Source organism: Electrophorus electricus, chromosome 3, assembly GCF_041902795.1.
Source record: "Electrophorus electricus isolate QZ-2024a chromosome 3, ASM4190279v1, whole genome shotgun sequence".
Classification (NCBI taxonomy): domain Eukaryota; kingdom Metazoa; phylum Chordata; class Actinopteri; order Gymnotiformes; family Gymnotidae; genus Electrophorus; species Electrophorus electricus.
In genome coordinates, this window is record NC_137499.1 from 21,682,747 (window position 1) to 21,706,990 (window position 24,244).

Genomic DNA, 24,244 nt, shown 5'->3' on the forward strand with positions numbered 1-24,244 from the left:
TGACCATGTTCTGTACTGGTTCGGTTTGTTTCCCATGTTGCACATGTTCCGTCACATTCTGCATCCTCCAGCCTGCCTCTCGAAAACTACACTTCCCATAATCCTCCTGTGCATTCCCAATCTCCAGTCTATTGACTTCACCTGTGTCTGTGTCTAGGCATTCGCGCTGCGTCTCCGGATTTAAGCCACTCTGTTCGTAACTTTCTTGGCGAGGTTGACTCTGTCTTAGTGTTTCCAGACGGTTCTATTTTACTTCTCTCGCGGTCCGGTTTTGATCTTGTGTCCGGTTGCTTCTGTCTGCCTGCCTGCCTGCCTCTAGTCTGCTTGCTTTGTCTGCTTGTTTGTTGAGCCTGTTTTTGAACTCTGTTTTTGACTCTTTCCCCCTTGCCGGTTTTGCTAAACCTCATTATCTCTACCTGCGGTTGACTCTGCTTGTCCCTAACGAGCCGGGAACGTTCATTTAAACCACAGCATTTCGTTAAAAAAAAAAGATGTCTAAAGACGTTTATATAAAATATTTAACTAGCAGCTAATATATAAAACCATTTATTACTTATTCGTGAGACATTCATAGGGATAAAATTGGGCTGAAGAAAAAAAAACACAAACCACTGTGTTATGGATCGACACCTCTGACTTATTAGACAGACCCACACGGAGAGGCCACAACACGACGGACGGGAGCCACGACGCAATGACCACAGAAAATGTACTCTGGATAAATGTACTCTGGGAGTTTGATGGCGATGTCTTGACTCGGCCCAGGTCCACTCGAGGAGTCCCAGCAGTAACGGCATGTAGGACACCCCCCGTCCCGTCCACATGCTTCAGTTACTGCCCTTTCTGCAGGATGGCTCCGGGGACCACGAGCCGGTCTCTGTGCACTCGATCTCCATGGCGCCGTACAGGATGTAGGGCTTGATGCAGCCATATCGCACTCTCTCCCTGTACCCATACTCCCTTGCCTCGGCGAAGGACAGGAAGCCGTTTTCGATGGCGGGGGGGTGAGGGCACGTCACCACTGGTGGAAACCAAAAACTTGAGAACAGAGATTTTTTTTAATATATATATATATACCCAAACCAGCTGTACCAAACTTGCGCTGGACCTCCTATGGAGAACTACTGAGAACGAACAACAAAATGAAGCGATATGAAAATGTTAATTACTTTGTGATCTATGAAATCGAAGACATTCAGAGGTCTTTTAGGTGTTTGTAAAAGTGGAAGAAACTTCACGTTGCTGTAGGTGCCTCGCCTTCTCTTTGGTTTTGATCATACAGGGGAAGAGGTAGTTCTCTTGCCCCATGGTGCACGTATTCCTGTTTTTGTAGTTTTTGTCTGTGATAAACTCTACTGATTGCTGTGGGTTAGTGACTCAGTTAGTGACCTGCTGTTATTAAATCATCCAAATGAGGCTATTTGAGGTAACCCTGCCCCCTGCCCCTCCCACCCTGACCCTAACCATTGTGTTTGCACTCACGCTTGCACTCCGGAGGCTCCAACCAGGTGCCGTCGGCCAAGCAGGTCACTCTCCTGTTGCCGTGGAGAATCATGGGAGGCCGGCACTCGTAGATCCCGCCCATTCCGAACTCTACGACATCACCCTTGAACTGCCTGTCATATACTATTTTGGCGTAAGGGGGGATTACGGGAAGGCCGCAGGTAACGGCTGGGGGTGGGAGAAAGACAAAGGACAGTGTGGTTTTAGACGCGGCGTGTCCACAGAGCTGGCATTACGGATCGGGCGTCAGCTTACGTTTGCACTCCGGCTGAGGGCTGCTCCATTGCCCAGTGTGTAAGCACCAGCTGGATCGTACGCCATGGAGGATGTACCTAAACAGCGTGAACACCGCAGTGATCTTGCTAACATCAGGAGTTTCTTCTCCTGTGCTCAACCAGCTCGGTTGGGCTTTAACGTCAGATGCTGGTCTTAACGGGCAAAATGTTTTCAATTTCAACCAGATCCTTTTAAGATGTAAATGTCTGCTAGAAATGTCACTGTGTTTTGGCATTTAACATAAGGTTTACATAAGATAAGTCATTTGAGAAGGCTTACTGTCAAATGTAACTGTTTATACCACCGCTCACTGAATTACAATGTGGGAAGTATGAGCAAGAATTTTTGAAACATGCAGTTTGCAGAAGGGGATAGGCTTTTTTGAGGATCATTTGTGAAAATGTTAAAAGGATATAAGGTTACCCCTCATCACAGGAATAGCTGATGTCACTCTTGTACGTAATCCCGTTGAAATGCACCTTTCCGTTCTGGGGGGAATTGGGCACCGGACATCGTTTTGCTGGGGAAGGAGTCATGGGAAACCAGTCAGGAGTGAAAGGATCAACTTTTTTTTGACAATAATCACAACTATAGTTTAAAACATTTCAAATTCTGCCTATAATTTACACTGCTTAGCAAAGATTTTCTTCCATGAAAAAATGTGCTTCTTACATATTTTTGCATGCTGACTTGAAATATGTTACCAGAATTTCTCTGTTGCTTATAGTTTTTGGTTCTAATGTCACAGCCCCCGGCTGGAACAAACCCACATGCTCACAGAATCACTTCACGCACAGTTCATGACCTGTTCCTAATCGCTGTTATTAAGTTATTCGGTACACCTCTTTCCACTTTTCCTATCACTTCGTTTAACCCCTACAGCTGCCCAACTGCAGCACTTTGCAATTTTCTCTGTGACACACCTGCAGCCAAACTGCTCAACGCTAGTTTTTCTTGCCCCTTTTTGCATATTTAGGGGTTTGTTTTCATTTTGTCTATAAACTGGTGCCTTTTTCCTCCACTCGCGTTTGGTTCCTGTGTCAGAAATGTCACATCTAAATAACATATAGTATGGAACAGCAGTACCAGGGGAAGTGTGACCCCTCTGTGTGGACACATGACTGTGGAAGAGGCCAGGGCTTTTCCTCAGGCCAGCTTTAGACATATTTTGAGTGTCATAACAGCCGTATTTATGAATAAGTAATATATACTTATCGTTATCATGAATTACTCTGTTACTTAAAAACCTTGCCTAAGAAAAATTCTAAAAACATATTTGAATTCAGTGCACAAAGTACTATATTAGTTTGTGGGATAAATAAATAACATGCTAATTGTTGCTAGTGTACAATGTAAATACAATGTTTTAAACTGGGTTTTCAGAACCCAGCTGAAACTATAATTGAAATTGCTTTTTTCAGTATGAAAATGGCAAAGGTTTCTGAAAGAGTAATAAAATAGTGAAACTGGTGTTTAACTCTGGGTCTGAATGTGAACACACAGATAGTCCTGGGTAGACCTTTACCGTAACAGTGGGATCAAAGGTTTGAGTGCATGTGTGTGTGTGTGTGTGTGTGTGTGTGTGTGTGTGTGTGTGTGTGTGTGTGTGAGAGAGAGAGAGAGAAATATCTGTGAGTAGTCTTGCTTGATTTTGGTTGCGTAACTGTTTTCCGTAAGAGTTGATAAATGCAGGATTTTTTGGCTTCACGCTCACTCAGCGAACAGTCGTCTAACTCGCGCTGCTCTCGTCAATGGGAGAACTGTGAATAACAAGGCTCCTGATAAAAAAGACTCATTTGATTTGAGCGCACGTGTTAAAATGAAAGCCGGCACTCTGCGTTTTCATTTAACAGTCAATGTTTCACGTCGGTGTGACCGTGTTGTTGTACGGAGCCCCAACATTGATAACTGTCACTGTCCAATTCCTTTGGCGGTTCTGTAAACGATTCACCATTTCATTTGGGTGAGGGGATGTGTCTGTGCGTTTATGTAGTATGAGAAGTGTGTGTGTGTGTGTGTGTGTGTGTGTGTGTGTGTGTGTGTGTGTGTGTGATAACTCACGAGAGCACTTCAGTGTGCGCTCAGTCCATTCGCCAGTGGATTTACAGATGATTTTGCGGGAGCCTCCGGTGGGTGTGTAGCCTTGGATGCATGACAGTGAGATCTCTGTCCCTCTCTCGAAAAACAGCTGCCCTCCGTCCACCTCTGCACCGTCTTCCTCGGGAGGCCGTGGACATACTGAAACAAGCACGCATCATCATCATCATCATCATCATCGTCATCACACAGCAGCAAACGTTTCTGTCCACTTCCTTTGCTTGCCCTGTGTTAGATGAACTGTAATGGGGCGCAGTCTGATCCCGGCTTTTTACGCCAGGAGTTCAGTGTGTTAGTGGAAAGCATGTTCTCACAGATTCCGAAACGGACCGCTTCCGAGCTCCGATGATGCACGCGCACGTCGCAAGTGTTTTTCCTCCCCCAGGTCACTTTCATTTCGCAGTCTTACTCTGAACGTTCCATTGCCTACCAATATATGTGGTTCCCTCTGAAAATGGACAGAACCAACTACACCCCAGCAATCGAGAAACCTTTTCGGATTTGGGAAGAACTTTACCTTCCTCTGGCATCACCATGTCCAGCAGGAACGCCTCACAGAGCAGCAGAAGGTGAAGAGGCCGTATCATCTTGAAAGAGCGAGTGAGAGAGTGTGAGAACAGCGATGAGATGGAGAGAGTGTGTGTGCGCGCGACGAAGAGAGAAAGACAGCGTGGGAGAGAGAGAGAGAGAGAGAGAGAGAGAGAGAGAGAGAGAGAGAGAGAGACGGTTTTGGGTTTGCGGTTTGCTGACTCAGTGTGCAGAAGTCTGGGTTAATGAGAGACTGTTCAAACACAGTGTTTACGCTGCTCAACCACAGTGTCTGATGCCAGTAGGACAATGTTTAATCTACTTACGTTTGGCTTTTATGAGATTTGAAGCGAGCTAAATCTCGTAATACTGCTGCTCTTCCTCTTGATATGGATCATTACATAGTGCGTTCACCTTCAAAAAGTAGAATATCTCAAAATCATCTAACCTATTACTAGTTATTGTGATATTTTTGATTGTTGGATGTTTTTTTTTTTATTATTGCATTTCTTCTAGCAGGGATCACATGACTTTTTGATTCACCAGTATTAGGGGAAAATCAGGGCAAATAACCTGTTCTAAACCCAAAGGTCAGGAAACTATATTTGTTCTGTGTAAAAAAGTAACTTTTACTTCTGTACACACAAACACACACTCGCACACAGAGTTGATATATGTTTGTTATGCATATGCAACTACACACGTTATATGAAAAAAATTGCTAATGTCAAACAACCTGTATTTTGCCCTATAAAATGTAAACAAAATTGAAACGTAGCTTTTGTGAAATATTCCTTCATTTGTCAGGATTATTTATCTGGCCTTGGTAGGTTTCCTTATTTTTTCTAAATAGAAAGGTTATGTTTTTGTGCTGAAAATTTACATTTTCTCTCTCTCTCTCTCTCTCTCTCTCTCTCTCTCTCTCTCTCTCTCTCTCTCTCTCTCACACACACACACACACACACACACACAAACACACACACAAAACGTGTTTACAACGATGATTTTTACCCAGCGCGACATTACTGCAATTATTTCCAAATTCTTTTTTTTTTTAAAAGATGTGCGTGTGTGTTTGTTGGAGCGAAGCGCACGGGGTGATCGCTGCATGAGACCGAGCAATGACGCGCGCGACGGCGCCTCCGCCACAGGATGTCGCTCCTAGCACGCGACTTCAGCCCGTATCGGTTGCATCCCTCCCATCAGGAGGCAACGGGCCTGACGTCACCCCGAGTGCGAGGAGGAAGCGGAGCGTTCCGGTGAAGGTGAAGGCGAAGTCGAGCCAGACTGTTGCACGCTGGGGACGGGCCGTACGTTAGAAAAACTAAAGAATTTGGGCGCCGACTTTCTGCTCTGAGGGGAATATTGTCTCTTTTTTGTTGTTTCTGCCATGGCTGATGGCAATGAGTCGTCCTCAGCGGACGTAGCAAATCGATTTGCCCGAAAAGGTGCGCTGAGGCAGAAAAACGTCCACGAAGTGAAGAACCACAAATTTATTGCAAGGTTTTTCAAGCAGCCGACTTTCTGCAGCCACTGCACGGACTTCATATGGTAAATCATTATTTAAGGCTCGCTCCGCTTGCTACGAAAAAACGACAAAAAAGTTTGTAAATGGTTAGTGTTGCAGTAAAAACCGCCGCACTTGGAGCTGTCATGATCGGACACTCCTGACGCGTTGGTAGCTTGTTAGTTACACTCCTGCTGCTCTTGGTACTTTAGCGACTTGTACAACTATCACTTGATTTTGGAAATAACTTTTAACGCTTTGTGTAGAAAGCCTGCAGGAACAGCGTTTCTCAAAGTTCGTGTGGTTCAACTTTGCGTCGTTGCCTTGGTGCATGCGTCGCGGGCGAGGTCTGCGTGCCAACTTTGCGCTGTCATCAGCTCGCATTTTTGGAGGGTTTACGGGCGCACTGTTTTCCGTTTCCAGTAAGAAAGAGTGTCATTAAAACCAGGCATCCAGTCCGCCATGCTGGTCAAGACGCAGCCTTCTGTCCACTGTAACCAGAGGGGCTGTTGCGCTTTCAGTTTCTGGCTGCTGTTGGAATATTTAATGTCCAGTTCGCAGCTAGGGGTTTGCCTTGTCACAGTCTCAGTTGTTTTGCGTCTGTTGTTTCGCTGTTTTGCGAGATAAAACAATATTTAAACTCATAACTTTTATTTTTCTGGTTTCGTCCGCTTGCCATTTCCTTGTACATGTTTCGTAACATATACAAACAGCCCAGCTCAGAGATAACGCTACAGGTGGATTTGTCCCCTGGGACTTTGGGAGTAGTCAGAGCGCTCATTTGTTCGACGGAAGCACTGAGAAATCCTAGGCTGCAGCATATCAAATATTTACATCGTTCGTTTTCCTTTGCAACGTCTTTTAATCGACTCAGATTGCTCGCGGCATAGAAAGCTAAAAGCCCATTAAGGGATTCAGCTACCTAATGCACGCTCTTATTTGACCATGTGACCATGTGACTCTCTCTCTCTCTCTCTCTCTGTGATATAGGGGCTTTGGAAAACAGGGATTCCAGTGCCAAGGTAAGCCTGCAATATGGAAGGAATATTTCCTTTGCCCTATTTACAATCTATAATAATGAACAGTCACGCGCACACTGTCTCCTTCCCGCTTTTTGTTGCTTCTTTCCTTATGCGCGCGCGCGCACACGCACACACACACACACACACCCAGATGTGATTTCAAATGTACAAGTATTATGCTAATCTAGGATTACGCTGCCCTTTTCATGCTACTGTAAATATGCAAGTATTTTTTGGTGCGCGGACACTCCCACCTGCGTCCACGCTGGCCGCGACCGCACGGAGACGAAGCCGTCCTGGCATGCGCGTGGAATTTTGACTCAAGTGAGCTTTCCTGCTGGCGCGCGTGTCCGCTCAGCCGCACGCGTGCTTGGACAGCTCGCCCCGCACCGTCCCTGACCGTTTAACACATCCAACATTCAGCGCTCCTGTGCCCATGGCTATAGTAGGTGGTATAAAAACGTAGAGAGAGGTGACGAGAATTCTGCTCAGGCTTGCTGCAAAAGTGCAAAGGTTGTCCGGAAAGCCGCCAAGTGTCCGTTTCACACGCGCATTTCTGGCAGTTTTCCGGGATGTGTTAATGTGTGCAGGCCAGCCGGAGTTGAAATACCGGAGGAGCTGATCTGGCCGTTCGCGGTGACGAAAACAGTGCCGTTGTCGGTCCTCCTTCGTTTTCTTTCGTGCCTCCCTTGGAATTTTCGTTCGGAAATCTCTGTGAAACCTCGTACATTACAACAGCAGTCTACAAAATATGTTATGGATACGAAGCATTGTGACTTAACGCCATTTTTGAGATTTTTAAAGTTATTTTTATATTTTTCTAAAATTTAGAGACAATGCAGACAATGTTAAATAAGTGTTCATTTAAAATAAAGACAATGCAGACAATAACGAGGTTAAATAAGCTCATTTGCAATTTTGTGTATCATTTGTTGTTATTAACGCATTTTTCATTTTTTTTATAAAGATGCAAAAACAACAACAACAACAACGTTATCTGCATTACCTGCCGGTCATCAGCCTCCCTGCTCTCTAAATATCGGTCACTGAAAACCCATATCAGCTGACCATTACGCAGTCTGACTGAAGCAAAGTGTCTTCTGCTGCATATATTATAAACCTTCCAGGGTTGTCATGTCATATATGATCATACATGATCCATGTCGTACGTGATCTACATTGTACATGTCATACATGATCTACGTTGTATATGTCATACATGATCTACGTCGTACATGTCATATATGATCTACATCGTACATGTCATATATGATCTACATTGTACATGTCATACATGGTCTACATCATACATGTCATACATGGTCCACACAGCAGCTATATGGCATGCAGCTGCCAGAGTGAAATGGAGAATTCTCCAGTTTAATCCAGTGACATCCTGGATTTAGAGTGTAAAAAGATCTTAAATTGTGGGAAATCTGTCTTGTTTACCTAGAGCATGCTGGGTAATGCTGCATACCTTGCATCCATGGTTCAGTCATAGAGATGTGCTTCTGCTTTTGTTGGCTGTGCTATTGAAGTGGTCGTGCTTGGAATCAAGGCCACCTGTGCCGTAAGCCGTGAGTGCAGGCGAGATGTGTTCAGGGCCGATGGCACCTTCAGGATTATGCGGGTGGGAGCAAATTCCCCTGCCGTAACTGTGGCGACAACATCCAGCGGATGTTATAAACAGTTGCTACAAAGCTGCAGTTTGACTGAAGGGTCAGGGGTCCACGGTTTATGGCAACTGTACGTAGGGCGGAGTGGTGTGTGTGTGTGTGTGTGTGTGTGTGTGTGTGTGTGTGCGCGCGTGTGTGTGCGCGCGTGTGTGCACATGTGTGCGTGCTTTTGTTCCATGTTACAGATCACGACAGAGAGAATCCATACTGTCGTCTGAACCAGTTGCTGGCTGGTGTTTTAGCGTTTGAGTGTTTGAGCGTTTGAGTGTTTGAGCATTTGAGTGTTGATAAAACGTTGATGGAAGCCGATTGGCAGGCTGTTGGGAAGGTGGGAGCTGTAGATCGAGGCCTTCAGAGCAAATATCTGCCAACGCCGCGCGGCAGACAGGTAGAGGAGCGACTATCGGCCGCCGCAGCACGGAGGCGGGCAGCTCCGAAGTGACATGTTCCTGACAGAACTTAGCAGGCTTAATACACTCCCCTAAACGCGCCGACACAAAAATAAACTCCTGCCATGACAGTTCCTATCAAAAAAAAAAAAAGGGGAAAAAAAGCACAGAATTGCAACAAGGGGCGAAGGTTTTCCCTTTGAGGTGGTATGGCCTCGCGTTCAATGTGCTGTAATGTGGCGGTGGTCTTAGATCTGTCGCTGAGACACTGTGACCCGGCGTGAGCCAGAAGAGACGCCTGCGTAGGCGTAACAAGTGATCGCAGGCTTTGGAGCTCTTTTGATAAACGCGTCCTCGGAGGAACCCAGTCGAAACTGGGAAAGAAACGAAGGCCTACAGGGCTCGTCTTACTCAGCAGGAGTAGCTACTTCAGAATAAATAGCCGTTTTGCCTGTTATGAGAGCACACGTGTAATTTTGTTCGTGTGGGTGTGTGTGTGTGTCAGTGGTCCCTTTAGCAGATACAACAGAGACTTTATCTCAGAGCCATGTGATGTGGAGGACAGAGTTCAATATACTAATTGATTTGAGTTTTTTTAAATAATAAATGACTAGATGATCAACGGATTTAAGTGGGAGGCGGTAATACTGGCCAGGGATTAATCTTAGTCCCACACAGCAAATAAATCATTTACACTGAGGAGTTGCTCAGGCCACAGTAGTTTGATCCAATGCCGCTGTCTTTGGGAAAAAAGGCGTTCGATAGATTTGTGCAATTATTCATTTATTTCCTCTCAGGTTGTCAGGTTGAGTCTGGCCTGGTAGAAGCAGGTTAAACATTGCTTTTATTCCACTGAATTAACATGTGAACCTCTGTTGACTCTGTGTCCAGTTTAAACGTGTAGCACGCGGGGAAATGCCACACTACCGCTGTTACTCTCAGCTCCTGGAGCGTCAGCTTGCTTCTGTAAGCAGGTTCGGAAAGTCACGACCCGTGCGCTGACAGTTTGCACCCGCCCACACAAACAAATCCGTCGGCGTAAATGCAGAGGTCGAAGGTCACCAGGAGCCAGCCAGTGCTGTAATTCTCCTGCACTTCGCCCCGAGAAACCCCGTCTGTCCCGCTGACCGTGTGGCCACAGTTCCTGCCACTGAGGCAAAGTGTGGTCTCATCACAGGCGCCGTGGGAAAGACACTCAAACAAACAAACATGCAAACAAACAAACAAAATCCCACCCTACTTGGCTTGCCCGTCAGCCTGACTGCCTTCCTGCTAGCATAGCATCTCCTTCAATAAAGCAGAGATGGGGCCCGTGTCCTGACCGCGACCCGCAGTGTAGTGCTGATGTCATGCGGGGTTAATCATTGTATAAAAACTGGAGTTGACTGGGAATAAAGAGCAATGTGGCTTCAAGTCTTGACTGATGGGCCTTCCTTGTCCCTAGTGCAGCCTTATTGTGATCCGGCATGTTGGAGTTGTGTCAACATTTTGTAATGTAAAAAAAAAAAAAAAAGCATCCAACTTCCTGAAAGTATGATAAAAAAAAGACTTACCTTTGAGAGTATACGTTAAAAGTTAAACATCTCAATAAAAAACTTATTTGCCAAGAATATTGACTTTTAATATTTATCTTGGCGTTGTGACATTAAGTAATGTTAAAAAATAAAACTATTAAACAGTCCTGAAATATTGAGTATTTACTCTGTGGCTGGTTTCCCAACAGTACAGTAATGGTAGATAAGACGATGGAGTGAACATTTTAGTACTTTAAATACTCTGTCTAGGACAGATGACTTCACAGGGAAGGGCCTGCTGGTTGGGCTATTCTTGTTTATCTCTCGTTTGGCTCATTTTAGGTCTTCAAAACCACTGAAGCTGGAAGTTAAAAATTTCTTGGCTGACCAATGGTGGGACCACCGGCAAACCAATGACCTCCTTCTCCCGTGACGCAGGGTGCTTCATGCGCTGTGTAGTACCTGTGAATACTGGCACTGAGTGTAATCCACCTGATCTCAGATCCTGATGTCGGGGCATTTCAGGCCTAGAAAGCCTTGGGGAGGTCTGTAGGCGTTATGATGAGGCCGAACTGCAAAAGCTTTCTGAATAAAAGTCTGATTGCTGAATTATGCCCCCAGTCATTCTCAGTTAGGTCTTATTTCCGCGTGCTCTTGGCATTTTCAAGAATCGATATATACGTGTGAGTGGGACTCCGATAGTCATCGTCAGATTTTTGGGACTCGTGGAATATCAACATGAAGGAATAGCTGGGATTTGGGGGGTGGGGTGGGGGGTGGGCACCAGCTGGTTGAGCCTTTCTGCCTGTCACTCAGGCTGACTTCGTTGTCCAATCAGGATGTGCTCCGGGCTTCCGAATCGAATGTGGGCACCACGGAATTCGATTGAGCAGAATGCATAAAGGCCATGGCAGCCTGGCGCTGTCACGTGAAACATGGTTGCCAGAGAATTCCAATTAGCCGAGCGGGCAAAGGTCAGAGAACTAGACATGGTTGCCACAGAATGAGTGGGATTGAGAGGACAGGATCGTCGGAACCCCAGTAGAAATTTCAGGCAGAACACACCAGGCCAGTACTGTACGTCCTGAGAGTTCAGCGCTCAAAATCCAGACAGAGCCCCCTGTGTCGCTATAACCGTACCCGTCAGGATGTAAAAGCCAGAGACCTGATCCTACTGCAGCCTGCTCTTCGTCACTGTGTGATTGGACATTGGGAGCAGAACCAATCGCGGTGTTTCCACCGCAGCTGTGCATTTACAGTATTACCGTTGCAGAAGAGAAATCTACTCCATTTTAATTTGGGATCCATAATAATTAGTAGAGGAGGGATATTTGATGATATCTGATGAGCTCCTAATCCAGCAGCTCATTTTGCGTGTCGGGTGGGTGTACCAAACAGCCAAACCTAGATTATTAATCCCGGTGAGGCCCTCCCAGTATGGGAACCGAGATTATAACCCCGCTGCTGCAGATTAGTGGTATGAGTTGAATACAGTTGCTCTCAGTGGCCGCCTCACCCGGGCCAATCTCTGGCTGCCGTGAGACAGTTTACGGCTGTTGGCCTTCCTCTCCTCTCCCCTCCCAGTAACCCCCCCGCTGGTAATCCATCTGTATCTGCTACAGGAAAAAACAGCATCGCCATTACTCAGATTGGGATTAGCGCTTCCAAGACAAGGTTGGGGGGACGAGGGGAGAGATGGAGAGAGAGAGAGATAGAGAGAGAGAGAAAGGGAGAGAGTGAGAGAGAGAGGGCAAAAGAGAATGCACAGAGGAGATGGGTACTGGTCCCCGAATGTCAGTTTTAGTTACTGTGGTTTAAGCTTCCGCACTGAATTAGGAGGAGTTAATGCCCAGACGCTCTTAAACTGTCGATTTCATTTGCATGCTTTTAGTTGGAGCTTGTTCAGACAGCTCCTTAGAGTGGAGGTCCCAGGGCACAAAGCGGAGCACTACAGGGGGCCTCGGACGGTCTGAACGCTCCTGTTTGTCTGACAGCCGCACCAGAGGAGAAGCACTTGGAAGCAGCATGGGATGTGCATGATTCCAGATGTTCCCACATCCCCAGTTAACTGCGAACAGTCTTCTGAATCAAGGAACACAGACGGGAAAATGTGAGATGCCATTGCTGAGAAATATGTTCTTAAATTACTGCTCCTTCCTTACTGAACAGCATCTCATATAACAGGAGCGGAAACAGTTTTTGTCGACCTGAAACAATTTTAGCTCCTGGTTGCAACTCTAGCCTAAAGCGACATGAGGTGCATGGTACGCCCAATCGCACCCCCCATCCCACTGAAACTTTTTCCTTGTTCAGGTTTCAGTAAGTGAAAGTTTGGAGCGTGTGCATGCTCCTTCCCGACAACGATCCCAGCAGCAGCAGTTAAAGTATTTAGGCTCTCGTGAAGAGGGCATGGAGACCGCCAGGCCAGTGGTGGGGGGGATGCCATCCTGTTCTATTGTTAGCAGATAGCGCTGTATTAAATCAGCACTGCTTCCTCAACGCTTCCTTACCCTGGACACAGCACACGATGCCCCCCCCCCCCCCCCCCCGCCTACATTATAAAGGCTTGTAAAGGTTTGTAATGTTTACAGCTGTGTAATATACAGTTACATGAACTGACACTGGCATACATGTCACAACACTTCTGGTCAGTGCACGTGTGGGTGCGCCTGATGTTTTGAGCAGCTCTGGTCACTCTGGACATTTTGCACCAGAGGTTTTTTGTGGGGGCCCAAATCAAATGTTTGGATGTTGCAAAAAAATCAAATTACGTTCTCTTCCCCATTTCTGACACAATGCTTCTTTTGCAATTACCTTTCTTTTTCTCTTTCTGTCTTTTTCTGTTTGCCTGTCTTCCCATCTTTCTCTCTCTCTCTCTCTCTCTCTCTCTCTCTTTCTCTCTCTCGCCATTTTTCCGGCTCAGCTTTCATGTGCACTTACACTGTGTATCTGGATAGCATCACAGATCCTGTGAGAACTATGTGCTGAATGCTGTTAATCTGAGGGTCTCGACTGGGGAGAACGAGGGAGGCGGAGAGAGAGAGGTAGAAACAGGGAGAGAGTGAGTGGAAGAAACGAGAAAGAGGTAGAGACAGAGGAAGAGAGAGAGAGAGAGGGAGGAGAAGAGAGAGATCGCAGATTGGAGCATTACCACAGTCATTATACGGCCATTATTACACTTTCAGGCATCAATACTGTGTTATTTCTGATAAGTGCTGTAGATATTATAAATGGCATAAGAGAGAATGAAGAGAAAAATAAATTGTCTATCGGCTTTCGGGGAGAAACGGCTTTCGCCTGTGGAAGTTCTTCGGCGCTGGGGTGGCACACAAACGAAGGGCTCGCGGTGACTCGTAATGACTTGTCTGACTGCATCATGTTCACGCACTGATGGCAACACCATTACATCAGTCAGAGTCATATCGCTGTCGATCTTGTATTGCGAAAGGTGGACAGACTGACGGACAGACAGACATGAGACCCCCCTGTGAAATGCCAGATTTGCGGAATGGTTATTAATTTCCGTAATATTAACGAGACCTGCCCTTAATCGCAGGAATCCTTCTGTGAGATCAAGGGCAGCCGGTATCGCTGTCAACCGTTCACGTGGGATGGGGTCGACCGTTCATGTGGGGAGGGGCCTGGAGACACCGTCCCGGCTCGTGACGTAGCGGCCCGCCGTGCTCCGATCCGCTTCCCTCCAAAGGAGAGATGGGGAGACGCGAGAGCCAGTGCGAACGGCTCTCCTGGAAGCCTCGCGAGTGATCGGGCATTTCCTGGTGTCTCAAGTGCCCACGCACGCGAAAACCAGCACGTGTCGACACGTTACATGACAGGCCGGTTCTGCGCCCTGGGGGTCAGGCAGGCAGCCCCATCGGCGTTCTCTTTGCGTACGTATTACAGAACGGTTCGCGATCAAATTAGCCATGAACCCTGCTGTGGATTATAGTTTATGAACCTACGGGTCGGGGAACTGCTCCAATAGCTCTGCCACGCCTGGTTGAGGTCAATAACTGTGGTCAAGTCCATTTGGAAAATGGCCAGCTGGGTGTAGCGGTGGGTTGCGAGGCCAAACGCTCCTGGAATCAGACGCCGGCGCAGAGCAGGGAGGAGAGAGTCTAGGAGAGACTTCTCCCTTATCTCCTTATCGACTAGCCCCTCGAGCACTGTGGCTAATGACTCGAACCCCGCAGAGAGCCTGCAGTGCGCTGACACACGTAGGCTCAAAAATGTGTGTGTGTGTGTGTGTGTGTGTGAGAGAGAGAGAGAGAGAGAGTGCGACAGATGGAAACACCCCCAGGAGCTCTCTCATTTCTGGACGTGTACAAACTTTACATAGGGTCAACTACTGAACACCACTGCTATGTATAAACCCCCCCCACCTCAAAAAAATTATGGCCACGCCCCTACTCAAATCCCAGAGTTCATTAGCAGAACTACAGGCCCCAGAGGTTCACAATGCTACTACTGTATTGTTCCACCTACTGGTTAATGACCCTGTAAACAGTGTTCATTGTTTCCCAGAGGTGTGAGGTGCATATGGTGAAGACCGAAACTCAGGAGCAGTCCGTCGTTCTGCCTGAGTGTCCCTGCGTGTGTCTTCTCCCTGAACAGCCGCCCCCCGCCCCCAATATCTCTTCCTACTACGTTTCCTCCTCCGTTTGTCCGAGGCCCTTTGATGTTTCCCAAATAGGCCAAATAGGCGCATTTGAATCGGAACGGTCGAATTCACATCCAAGTGGCCTGCAGATCAGACGTGCGACCTAGGGGCCCCAAGCTTGAAATGCACGGACTAAGCCGCAGGAAGGCGACGTGCAACAGGTGTGGAGACTCTAGGTCGCATAGCTGGTCCAGAGGCCCCAGGGGAAAGCACCCACACAGGGATGTGTATGTTAATTCCCTATCAGTGAAAAAATGTGACAGTGTTGCATCATATAACTAAGGTATGTGCCTATGTCATGAGTCACACTCACCCATTTAGGTGCCTATATTACAAATGAGACCGCATTTAAACAAATGGATATTAGAGCTAGTCTAAGATAAATTAGATTTAGTCTAAGATAAAGATACTAGAGGTTGTCTAAGCAAAGGGACGTTAGAGCTAGTGTAACTGAAGAGACATTAGAGCTAGTGTAACTGAAGAGACATTAGAGCTAGTGTAACTGAAGAGACATTAGAGCTAGTGTAAATGAAGGGACATTAGAGCTAGTGTAAATGAAGGGACATTAGAGCTAGTGTAAATGAAGGGAAATTAGAGCTAGTGTAAAAGAAGAGACATTAAAGCTAGTGTAAATGAAGGGACATTAGAGCTAGTGTAAAAGAAGAGACATTAGAGCTAGTGTAACTGAAGAGACATTAGAGCTAGTGTAAATGAAGGGACATTAGAGCTAGTGTAAATGAAGAGACATTAGAGCTAGTGTAAATGAAGAGACATTAGAGCTAGTGTAAATGAAGGGAAATTAGAGCTAGTGTAAAAGAAGAGACATTAGAGCTAGTGTAAATGAAGGGACATTAGAGCTAGTGTAAAAGAAGAGACATTAGAGCTAGTGTAACTGAAGAGACATTAGAGCTAGTGTAAATGAAGGGACATTAGAGCTAGTGTAACTGAAGAGACATTAGAGCTAGTGTAACAGAAAGTACATTAAAGCTAATGTAAATGAAGGGACATTAGACCTAGTGTAAATGAAGGGACATTAAAGCTAGTATAAGATAAATTAATTAGATCTAGTCTAAGATGAGATGTTAGAACTAGTGTAAATCAAGTAATATTGAAGTTTGTGTAAACTAAGAGAAATAGACATATTACAGCTAGTCTTCATTCATACATCACTTTGTAGTTGTATCATACAGCTGACCCACTAATTCCAATATAGAAACAAAACTCAGCAAGTCACAAAACTACATTTAAAGGACATTTATTGTGTCCTTTCAGTATACATGTGTGTGTGTGTGTGTGTGTGTGTGTGTCTGTGTGTGAGTATATTCAACAATGGAGGACAAATAGCTTTGCATGCATCAGTGGCAGCATGCCTGGAATTGCCGTAAAAGGTTAAAAGGTTACCAGAGGACCTGACAGGCCTCTCCGAATTTTGACATGTTAAAATATATTGAGATTAAAGTGAGATTATTAGGGTGGGGGCATTTTTAAGATGTTACACCTGAAAGTATTCTGCAGTGCTCTGGATATAATCCTGCTATATTTGTAGTGATGGGCTTGATCCTCTTACAAATCTACTGCAAAACAGCGGCCTTCTGTCAGATTATAATCTCAGATGTAGTGGCTGTAGGCCATGCTAGATATGCCCGGGACTTTGCCATCAAAGATCCAGTCTGGACCTGCTGCAGCACAGCACTCGACCGCCGCGGTCTGCCCGTGCACTCCCTATTGGACGGCACGGCAGATGGGGCATGGCATTGGACAGTTTGGGGAGACAGGGCAGCATGGATGTTACAGGAAGGAACCCACTGCAGTACAGCAGAGTGGATGCCTCGCAATCGATTGCTGGTGGTGGCTGTGGATGGCTGTAAAAACTAATTTCCTTGACAGCGCCCATAAAATCCTGTCTGTCTGCCTGTCTAACAAGTCCATCAGTCTGGTCGCTCCGTGTGATCGGCCTGTCTTGCTGTCTGCCTGCCTGTTCTGCTGTCTGTCCACATAGCTCTGTTTTCTACTTTTTCGCTTTCCAGATCGGATGTCTTAAGAAGCACGCAGCCACCGAGGGTGGTAGCGGGTTTTAACGGGAGCTCGATTCCACGATATACAGGAAGCGTAGTAAATTAGGCCTCGTGCATTACTGTGCCACCGCAGTGGGGCACCGCACAGAACTGCCTAATGCACACACACACACATACATACACACACACACACACACACACACACGCACGCACACACGCCTGAGCAGTGCACGAGACTCCTGTAATTGCCCAGAGCCTTTTGTCTTCCCTTTTTATTGTTATCTGATGGAAGATTCCAGATTTCCCTGCATGAAAGGGAGGATTGTAGAGTTGGAGTAATACGCCCTTGTGTGCTTAATCACGACACATCAGCGCTTGTGTGGGGAGGTTCGGAACAAGACAGCAATTGAAGAAATGTGAGAAGAAATGCGCCCCAAGAAATCTTTGTGCAGTGCAGAATTCTGAGTTAATTATGAATTTTTGTCAGCCTCGAACTGTATGTGTTATTGGACGTAATCAGTTTATTGTAGTCAGGCCAAAATGTTTAAGATGCGTTGCGCATTAATGGACTTAAGGTAATCTCTAATGGGCCATTGCCTGAGGCTTTGTGTGAGCATGTGTGAGTTTGTTACTGTGTGCATAGAGGTTACAAAATGACAAGAGGGTCATTTTAAGGACTCTTTCGTTCCAGTGTGTATGTTAAATTGCTCTGACAGGCCCTCCACAGCAGTAATTTCCTTTGCTTTCTACTTAAAAAAGAAACAGAAAGAAGTGAAGAGAAGCATGAATGGAGAGCAAGAGAATGTATCTGTGCATGAGCCTGTGTGCGCGGATGTGTGTGTGTATGTGCACGGATGTGTGTGTGTGTGTGTGTGCGTGGATGTGTGTGTGTGTGTGGTTGTGCGCGGATGTGTGTGAGTGTGTGCGTGAGTTTGTGTGCGCGTATGTGTGTGTGTGCGTGTGTGCACGTATGTGTGTGAGTGTGTGTGTGTGTGTGTGCGTATGTGTGTGAGTGTGTGTCTGTGTGTGTGTGTGTGTGTGTATGTACGCGGATGTGTGTGTGCGTGGATGTGTGTGTGTGGATGTGTGTGAGTGTGTGCGTGAGTGTGTGTGCTCGTATGTGTGTGTGTGTGTGTGTGTGTGTGTGTGAGTGTGTGTGTTTGTGTGTGTGTGAGTGTGTGTGTGTGTATGTGTGTGAGTGTGTGTGTGTCTGTGTGCGCATGTGTGTGTGCGCGCGTATGTGTGTGTGCGTGTGTGTGTGCGCGCACGCGTGTGTGTGTGTGTGTGTGTGTGCATGTATGTGTGTGAGTGTGAGTGTGTGTGTGTGTGTGTGTATGTGCACGTATGTCTGTGAGTGTGTGTGTGTGTGTGTGTGTGTGTGTGTGTGTGTGTGTGAGAGAGAGAGAGGCAGGAAACAAAGAATGTAATTTTTGCTTTTTTTGCTTTGATATCCCTGGAGTGTTCCTTCCTGTGACAGCTTGTAACTTGCTTTTTAGCCTCTGTGTGAACTCTCTCCAAAGAAGAACCCCCCCCCCGAGATGTCATCTTTCTGGAAGAATTCACTGGAATTTGTGTTCCCATGCACTGGAATTCATGGAGTGTGTTATTGCACAGTTCAGTGGCAATGCCACTGTTTACACAGCTCGTTAATTTGTTTATCTGTGTCACATTAAAAGAAATACTTCTTTCCCCTTACTAGGAAAACAGAATTTAGCTAATGCTTTTAAGGGTCTTGCTCAGAGGTAACAGCAGTAACAACCAGGTGGGGCTTGAACTAGCAACCTGCTGATTACAAGTGCAGTACCTTAACCACTGAGCTGCCACTATTCTCTGTACTGGCTGTTGCATGGCGCCGGCACTCAGGACCTGGGACGGACGTGCTTGTTCCCCTGGGCCCGAGCAGAATCAATTTGCCCTAGCGGGCTCGGGGCATGTGGGGAGCGGCAGGCAGGGCGGCACCGTTGGGCCTGGGGCTCCAAGTGGAGCGGTCAGGGCCCGCCCTGTGCCGTGGTTTACCTTCAGAGACGTCCGCTCCGCAGAGCCCTCGATCATGCCGCCGGCTCACACTCGCCAAGAGCGCCGCACCGAGTCAGGCTCGAATCGAGTGAGAGGTGACAAGGCACCCTGACTTTTGCGTTTGTGGATGTTTGTTTGTTTTTCTTTACTGGTTTACTGGAAGAAAACTGCTGTGCGATTTTTGTGCGTTTGCGCACAAAAACATATACATTTGAATGAATAGGTCTGCAAGGATTTGGTGGGGAAGGTGCGATTAAACTGTCCAGTCCTGTTAAGATGCATTCAATGAGAAGCTGTTGTCCCTCCTTTCTCACTGAATAAGCATCGATCTGTTTCTGGCCTTTTCTGACTACCTCTAGCCAGTGGTTCTTCTACTGATTACCAGCTTTGTGCGAATGTTATCTTGCGCGTGTGTGTGTGTGTGTGTGTGTGTGTCTGTGCGTGCACACTTCACTGGGTGTTTCATCATTCATTTCACTGCGCAGTTTTAGTCTGCATGTCAGTTGGGCGTGTGTGTGGGAAGTTGCATATTTGCAGGTGAGTGTGAGTGAATAAAAGATTCAGACATGGGAGGGAACGGCATCTGTTGGGGTTACCTGGACAATCCCAGGCTGGCCTCAACCCCCCGCGAGCGGCGCTGGAGAACGACTACTCTCTGTCTCCCATGCCCCCAGTGCTACAACCCCACGCACATTTCCCTCCCCCTACTAGGCATGTCGCCTGCTCTGTCACCTGGCTTGCCTCGTGCGACTGTCTCTGTGACCGTGGTCTGAGGTCCGAGGTCTGCGAACCCTTGCGCCATGGCCCTCGGCTGGAGGCTTGGATCTGTGCGGTTAGCCACAACAGGTCAGATTAGGCCAGATTAGCTGTCCTGGTTCCTATGGAATCGCGATCTGCTCCTTGCTGTTCGGCAAAGCCCGCTTCCCCTGTTAACCTCTCTTTCTAGCCTGATTCAGCCAATTCATTAGGAGTTGATTCAGAGTTGATTCGGAGTTGAATCAACCCACTCTCACCCCACCTGAACCAATGGGGAAGGTTCACAGTGACCTGAAAACCTTTGGCCTGTTTGCTTCACTTGAGGTATTAGAGTTCCTTCGGGCATTAGCATTCGTATAAGTGTCCTTTTGGACGTCCTGCTGTGTCCTCAGGGAGATGGGCTGTGTTTCTTGGACAGAAGCTCACCTTGTCCTGGCTGGCCTCCCAGACCGATCCTGACCTCAGGGGTCCCCAAATAGCTGTATCCTTTTATAGGTGTAAGAGGGAGTGGGTGGGTAGGGGGGGTCAGTGTTCATAGGCCTCTCCCCATCTTCCTTGTACTTTGCAGGACTGCTGACCAGCTGGCATTCCTGCCTGCAGAGCTCGGCTGGGGCTGACCGACATGGTCAGGAGAGACTCACCGGCAGCTGGCCGGAAGCTCTGGGTGCTGCGTTTAGAGCGCAGCGACCTCTGGAGCCTTTGCAGTGATCGACGCTATTAAACGGCGCATTCAAGGCGAACTCGGAGCAGATCCCATCAGCTGTTAGGCGCGTTCGGATTATCACAAAGATGGTCAGGGTATATATACATGGTTCCCACTTCACCCCACTGCAGAGCTGCGGGAAGTCCGGATCCCGGCTCTCCACACCTGCCATTTAAATACCCTGCGTGCCACTCAGAAGGCAATCATAACGAGAAGGCACGATCGTTCATGAGCACCAAGGGCACTCTGTGCTACAGAGCAAGTGTGCGCGTATGTGTGTGAGTGTGTGTGTGCACGTGTGTGTGTGTGCGTATGTGTGTGTGTGTGTGTGTGTGTGTGTGTGCCCTCCGAGCTTGGAGGGTGGAGGAAGACTTCAGTCTTTTTTCCCAACCACCCTCTGTTTCCCGACGTTTCTCGTGGTACTTCTGTGCGATTCACTTCTTAAAGAGGAGAGTTACTTTACACTGGCGGCAGCAAACCCCAGATGTCTTCATCGTAATTTTGCCTCTTTTTTGCTGACACAAAGTGCACTTTTCTTCACAATGTACCTAATAAATAATAAAGGTCATCAGTGAATGAGCCCTGTGTAATTTCGGCATCAGTCGTGTGTTTGGTGTGGAGCTATTTTGATACCATGAGCGCAAATCATTCTGGCTGCCCAGCACAAGTCAAGCGCAGGCCAAGTCTAGACCCGGTAGGCGACCCGGAACGTAAATCAGTTTCATTGCACTGAGCTTAAGTCACGGTGGGAGGCAGTGTGGAGGGGACTAACCACGTCCCATCCCAGGGCTCTCATGTCCCAAACTCGTCGGTTTAGGAGATCAGGCAAGGACATCAGGCACGCTTCACCTAAACTGTGGCATGGTTGAATGATTCGCTGGCTCCGTGATCAGAGACAGCACCCCAGCTAGTCCAGTTGAGTAATTCCTGGGCTGTTTCCGAAGTCCTGGTGGTGAGGCTGCGGAACACACCTGAGAACGGTTTGTGGCCTAACTTGATTTCTTCTTCTCTGCAAAGCTACAAGCTTTTTTTCCACCGTCTGTTTCTTTGTCTCCTTTTGTTCTTCACTTCAGGCATCTAAAATGTTTTCAGTGAAGTTATTTGCTTTGTGTTTTTTTTGGGTGGGGGCACAGAGTCCAAGCCTCTGTTTCTGCTTCATGGGAAACACCTTGGATTGCTCTCGTGATGCCCTTATTTGCTCGGTTCGGGACATCATGCGCTGGGATGTCCCCATCCTCATGCGGTGGAATTGGGCCTGAAGGACATGCAGGAGACCATTTCACTACTGACACAGGAGGGGGTTTGAAGTGTTCATTGTTTCGGCTGTATAAGCAAAGATTTATTGTAAGGTTTTGTAAGATTTTGTACCATTTCCAATAAGGATCTACAAATTCAGGCTCTTTTGAGTTGGTTTTGACCAATAGGATCCACATTGGGGCTCTAATGCCTTGTACTAGAAGACCATAGCACTGCATAGTTTAGGGAATTGCCTGCTTCACTGTAACTGAGTCAACGCAGTGGTTGATCATTCAGTTGATTGAGGTGTGGTGATGTCATTAACATAATTTTCAGTGGGAAGGTTACTTTTTAAAAGTATTTCACTACAGGATTCATGCTGTTAAATGTGATTTAGGTGTAATCGACGTGAGTAAGTCTCTCCCCCACCCCCATCTCGGTCTCTCTCCCCCTACCCCCATCTTTCCCCCCACCCCCATCTCGGTCTCTCCCCCCTACCCCCATCTCTCCCCCAACCCCATCTCTCCCCCCACCCCCATCTCTCCCCCACCCCCATCTCTCCCCCCACCCCCATCTCGGTCTCTCCCCCCACCCCCATCTCTCCCCCTACCCCCATCTCTCCCCCACCCCCATCTCGGTCTCTCTCCCCCTACCCCCATCTCGGTCTCTCCCCCCACCCCCATCTCTCCCCCACCCCCATCTCGGTCTCTCCCCCCACCCCCATCTCTCCCCCCACCCCCATCTCGGTCTCTTCCCCCACCCCCATCTCTCCCCCCACCCCCATCTCAGTCTCTCCCCCTACCCCCATCTCTCCGCCACCCCCATCTCTCCCCCCACCCCCATCTCGGTCTCTTCCCCCACCCCCATCTCTCCCCCCACCCCCATCTCAGTCTCTCCCCCTACCCCCATCTCTCCCCCACCCCCATCTCTCCCCCCACCCCCATCTCGGTCTCTCCCCCCACCCCCATCTCTCCCCCCACCCCCATCTCAGTCTCTCTGTCATTTCGTCTGAGCTCTCTGACATTTAAACACAGCTGGACCCCAGAGGTGGTCTCACCACTCAAACATCAGCTCGAAAGCTCGGACTCTGAGCCCTGCTGCCTGTAAATCTTCAGCCTTTCTGAATCTCCCTTTTAACTCTAAGCAGGTGTTATTTTCACCCAGCTTTGTATTCGGATGAAGCATTTATGTCACATGGAATTCCAGGAGAGTGATTACAAAATCCAGGAGAGGCATTTAAAAATCCAGGAGAGTGATTACAAAATCCAGAGGATGTATTTGAAAATCCAGGAGATTGATTACAAAATCAAAGGGATGTATTTAAAAATCCAGGAGACTGATTACAAAATTCAGGGCATGTATTTAAAAATCTAGGAGAGGATTTATTTTTTTAAGAATTGCCTTCAGGACAGCTAGCTTTGTGAGGTTTGTCCATATAGGCTAAAAATGTCCTCATTATTACATATTACTTTGTCCTGTGTTTTGCAGTTGACTAGGCAATACGTGAACACGAATCCATCCGTGTCTAAATCTATTCACTTCAGTAATATATTTCTTAGATAATAGGAGTGTTGATAACAGACCTCATACTGTGCAGTATTACAGGCTGTTCTGTGGGCTTCCTTCCCAGTGCCACTTGATACCGGAGTGTTTTAATGGCCTTTGAAGACTTTGGCCAAGGCGGCGTCCACAGTGAAGATTACTTATAACGCTCGGTATCGGGCCTCCCTGGAACCAGCTGATTATATTGGACCTGTGCTGCCATGGATCACCTCACCCGGCCATGGGCGCAGAAGGGGAGGGTACAGTGAGGGCTCATGCAGCCCTCCTATTGGACAAAGCACCTATGGTCAGTGTCTTGGCACCGCTGGTGTCACCGGTAGCGTTCATCCATTGTTCATTAGCATTTGCGCAGAATGATTTGGAGTTACAACGCTTGAATGTTTGAATTAAACAGTAAATTTTGTACTTAGCTTTTTTTTTTTCATTTACTTTGAAACCAAAGAAAATGGAAACTGAGACGGTTAACTTAAGATGATTCGCTGAATATTCTTAGTGTCTATCACAGTGTGTGCCTTCCCCTAACAGAAGAACCGTGGGTTGAGAGGAGCCCTGTTTGGAGAGATTTATTTGTGTGTGCGCGTGTGTGTACGTGCACGTGTTTGTGTCTGTGTGTGTTTGTCTTGTATCGTTTTGCTTTTTAGCGCAAAAAAAAAAGCAGTAATCCAGCACGTCCCAAAAAGTGTTTCAACATGAGTGGTCTTCTCGCTCGCCCGTTTCTATACTTGCTCCGCCCCACAAAGTCTTGTTTGCAGCTGAGAAAACCCCAACATGGTAGGCGGGACC

The 24,244-nt window shown here is 47.3% G+C and overlaps 2 protein-coding genes across 7 annotated transcripts in view; one reads left to right on the forward strand and one right to left on the reverse strand.

Moving 5' to 3' along the window:
* Window positions 1–530: 530 nt before the first annotated feature.
* Window positions 531–7,337, reverse strand: LOC113583257 (beta-2-glycoprotein 1). Of its 2 annotated transcripts, none has more exons than XM_027019488.3 (7): window positions 7,188–7,337; window positions 4,394–4,463; window positions 3,841–4,017; window positions 2,203–2,299; window positions 1,759–1,835; window positions 1,483–1,671; window positions 531–1,021 (listed from the first exon to the last, which is right to left on the reverse strand). In XM_027019488.3, the coding sequence occupies exons 2-7, from the start codon at window positions 4,461–4,463 to the stop codon at window positions 828–830; spliced, it is 804 nt and encodes a 267-aa protein (XP_026875289.2). In that variant the 5' UTR covers window positions 7,188–7,337; the 3' UTR covers window positions 531–827. The 2 variants fall into 2 exon arrangements, with proteins under 2 accessions (XP_026875289.2, XP_081566716.1); XM_081710590.1 differs by lacking the exon at window positions 7,188–7,337 and adding an exon at window positions 5,499–5,590.
* prkcaa (protein kinase C, alpha, a) overlaps window positions 5,590–24,244 on the forward strand; it is a 113,710-nt gene continuing 95,055 nt past the window's right edge. For all 5 annotated transcript variants that reach the window (XR_014122652.1, XR_004776645.2, XM_035531377.2 and 2 more), the window contains exons 1-2: window positions 5,590–5,955; window positions 6,902–6,933. Coding sequence is in view for 3 of the 5 variants with exons in the window: in XM_035531377.2 (XP_035387270.1) it covers window positions 5,795–5,955; window positions 6,902–6,933 (193 nt within the window). In the remaining 2 variants the exon portion in view is untranslated. The remainder of the gene's footprint in view (window positions 5,956–6,901; window positions 6,934–24,244) is intronic.

What these genes read in the sequence shown, in the direction of transcription:
- LOC113583257 (XM_027019488.3), bottom strand. Translation starts at nt 4,463, where the DNA reads ATGATACGGCCTCTTCACCTTCTGCTGCTCTGTGAGGCGTTCCTGCTG. An exon ending in AGCTATTCCTGTGATGAGGG is followed by an intron (nt 1,836 to 2,202) that starts GTAACCTTATAT and finishes CACGCTGTTTAG; the next exon opens with GTACATCCTCCATGGCGTAC. An exon ending in GGAGCCTCCGGAGTGCAAGC is followed by an intron (nt 1,022 to 1,482) that starts GTGAGTGCAAAC and finishes GGTTTCCACCAG; the next exon opens with TGGTGACGTGCCCTCACCCC.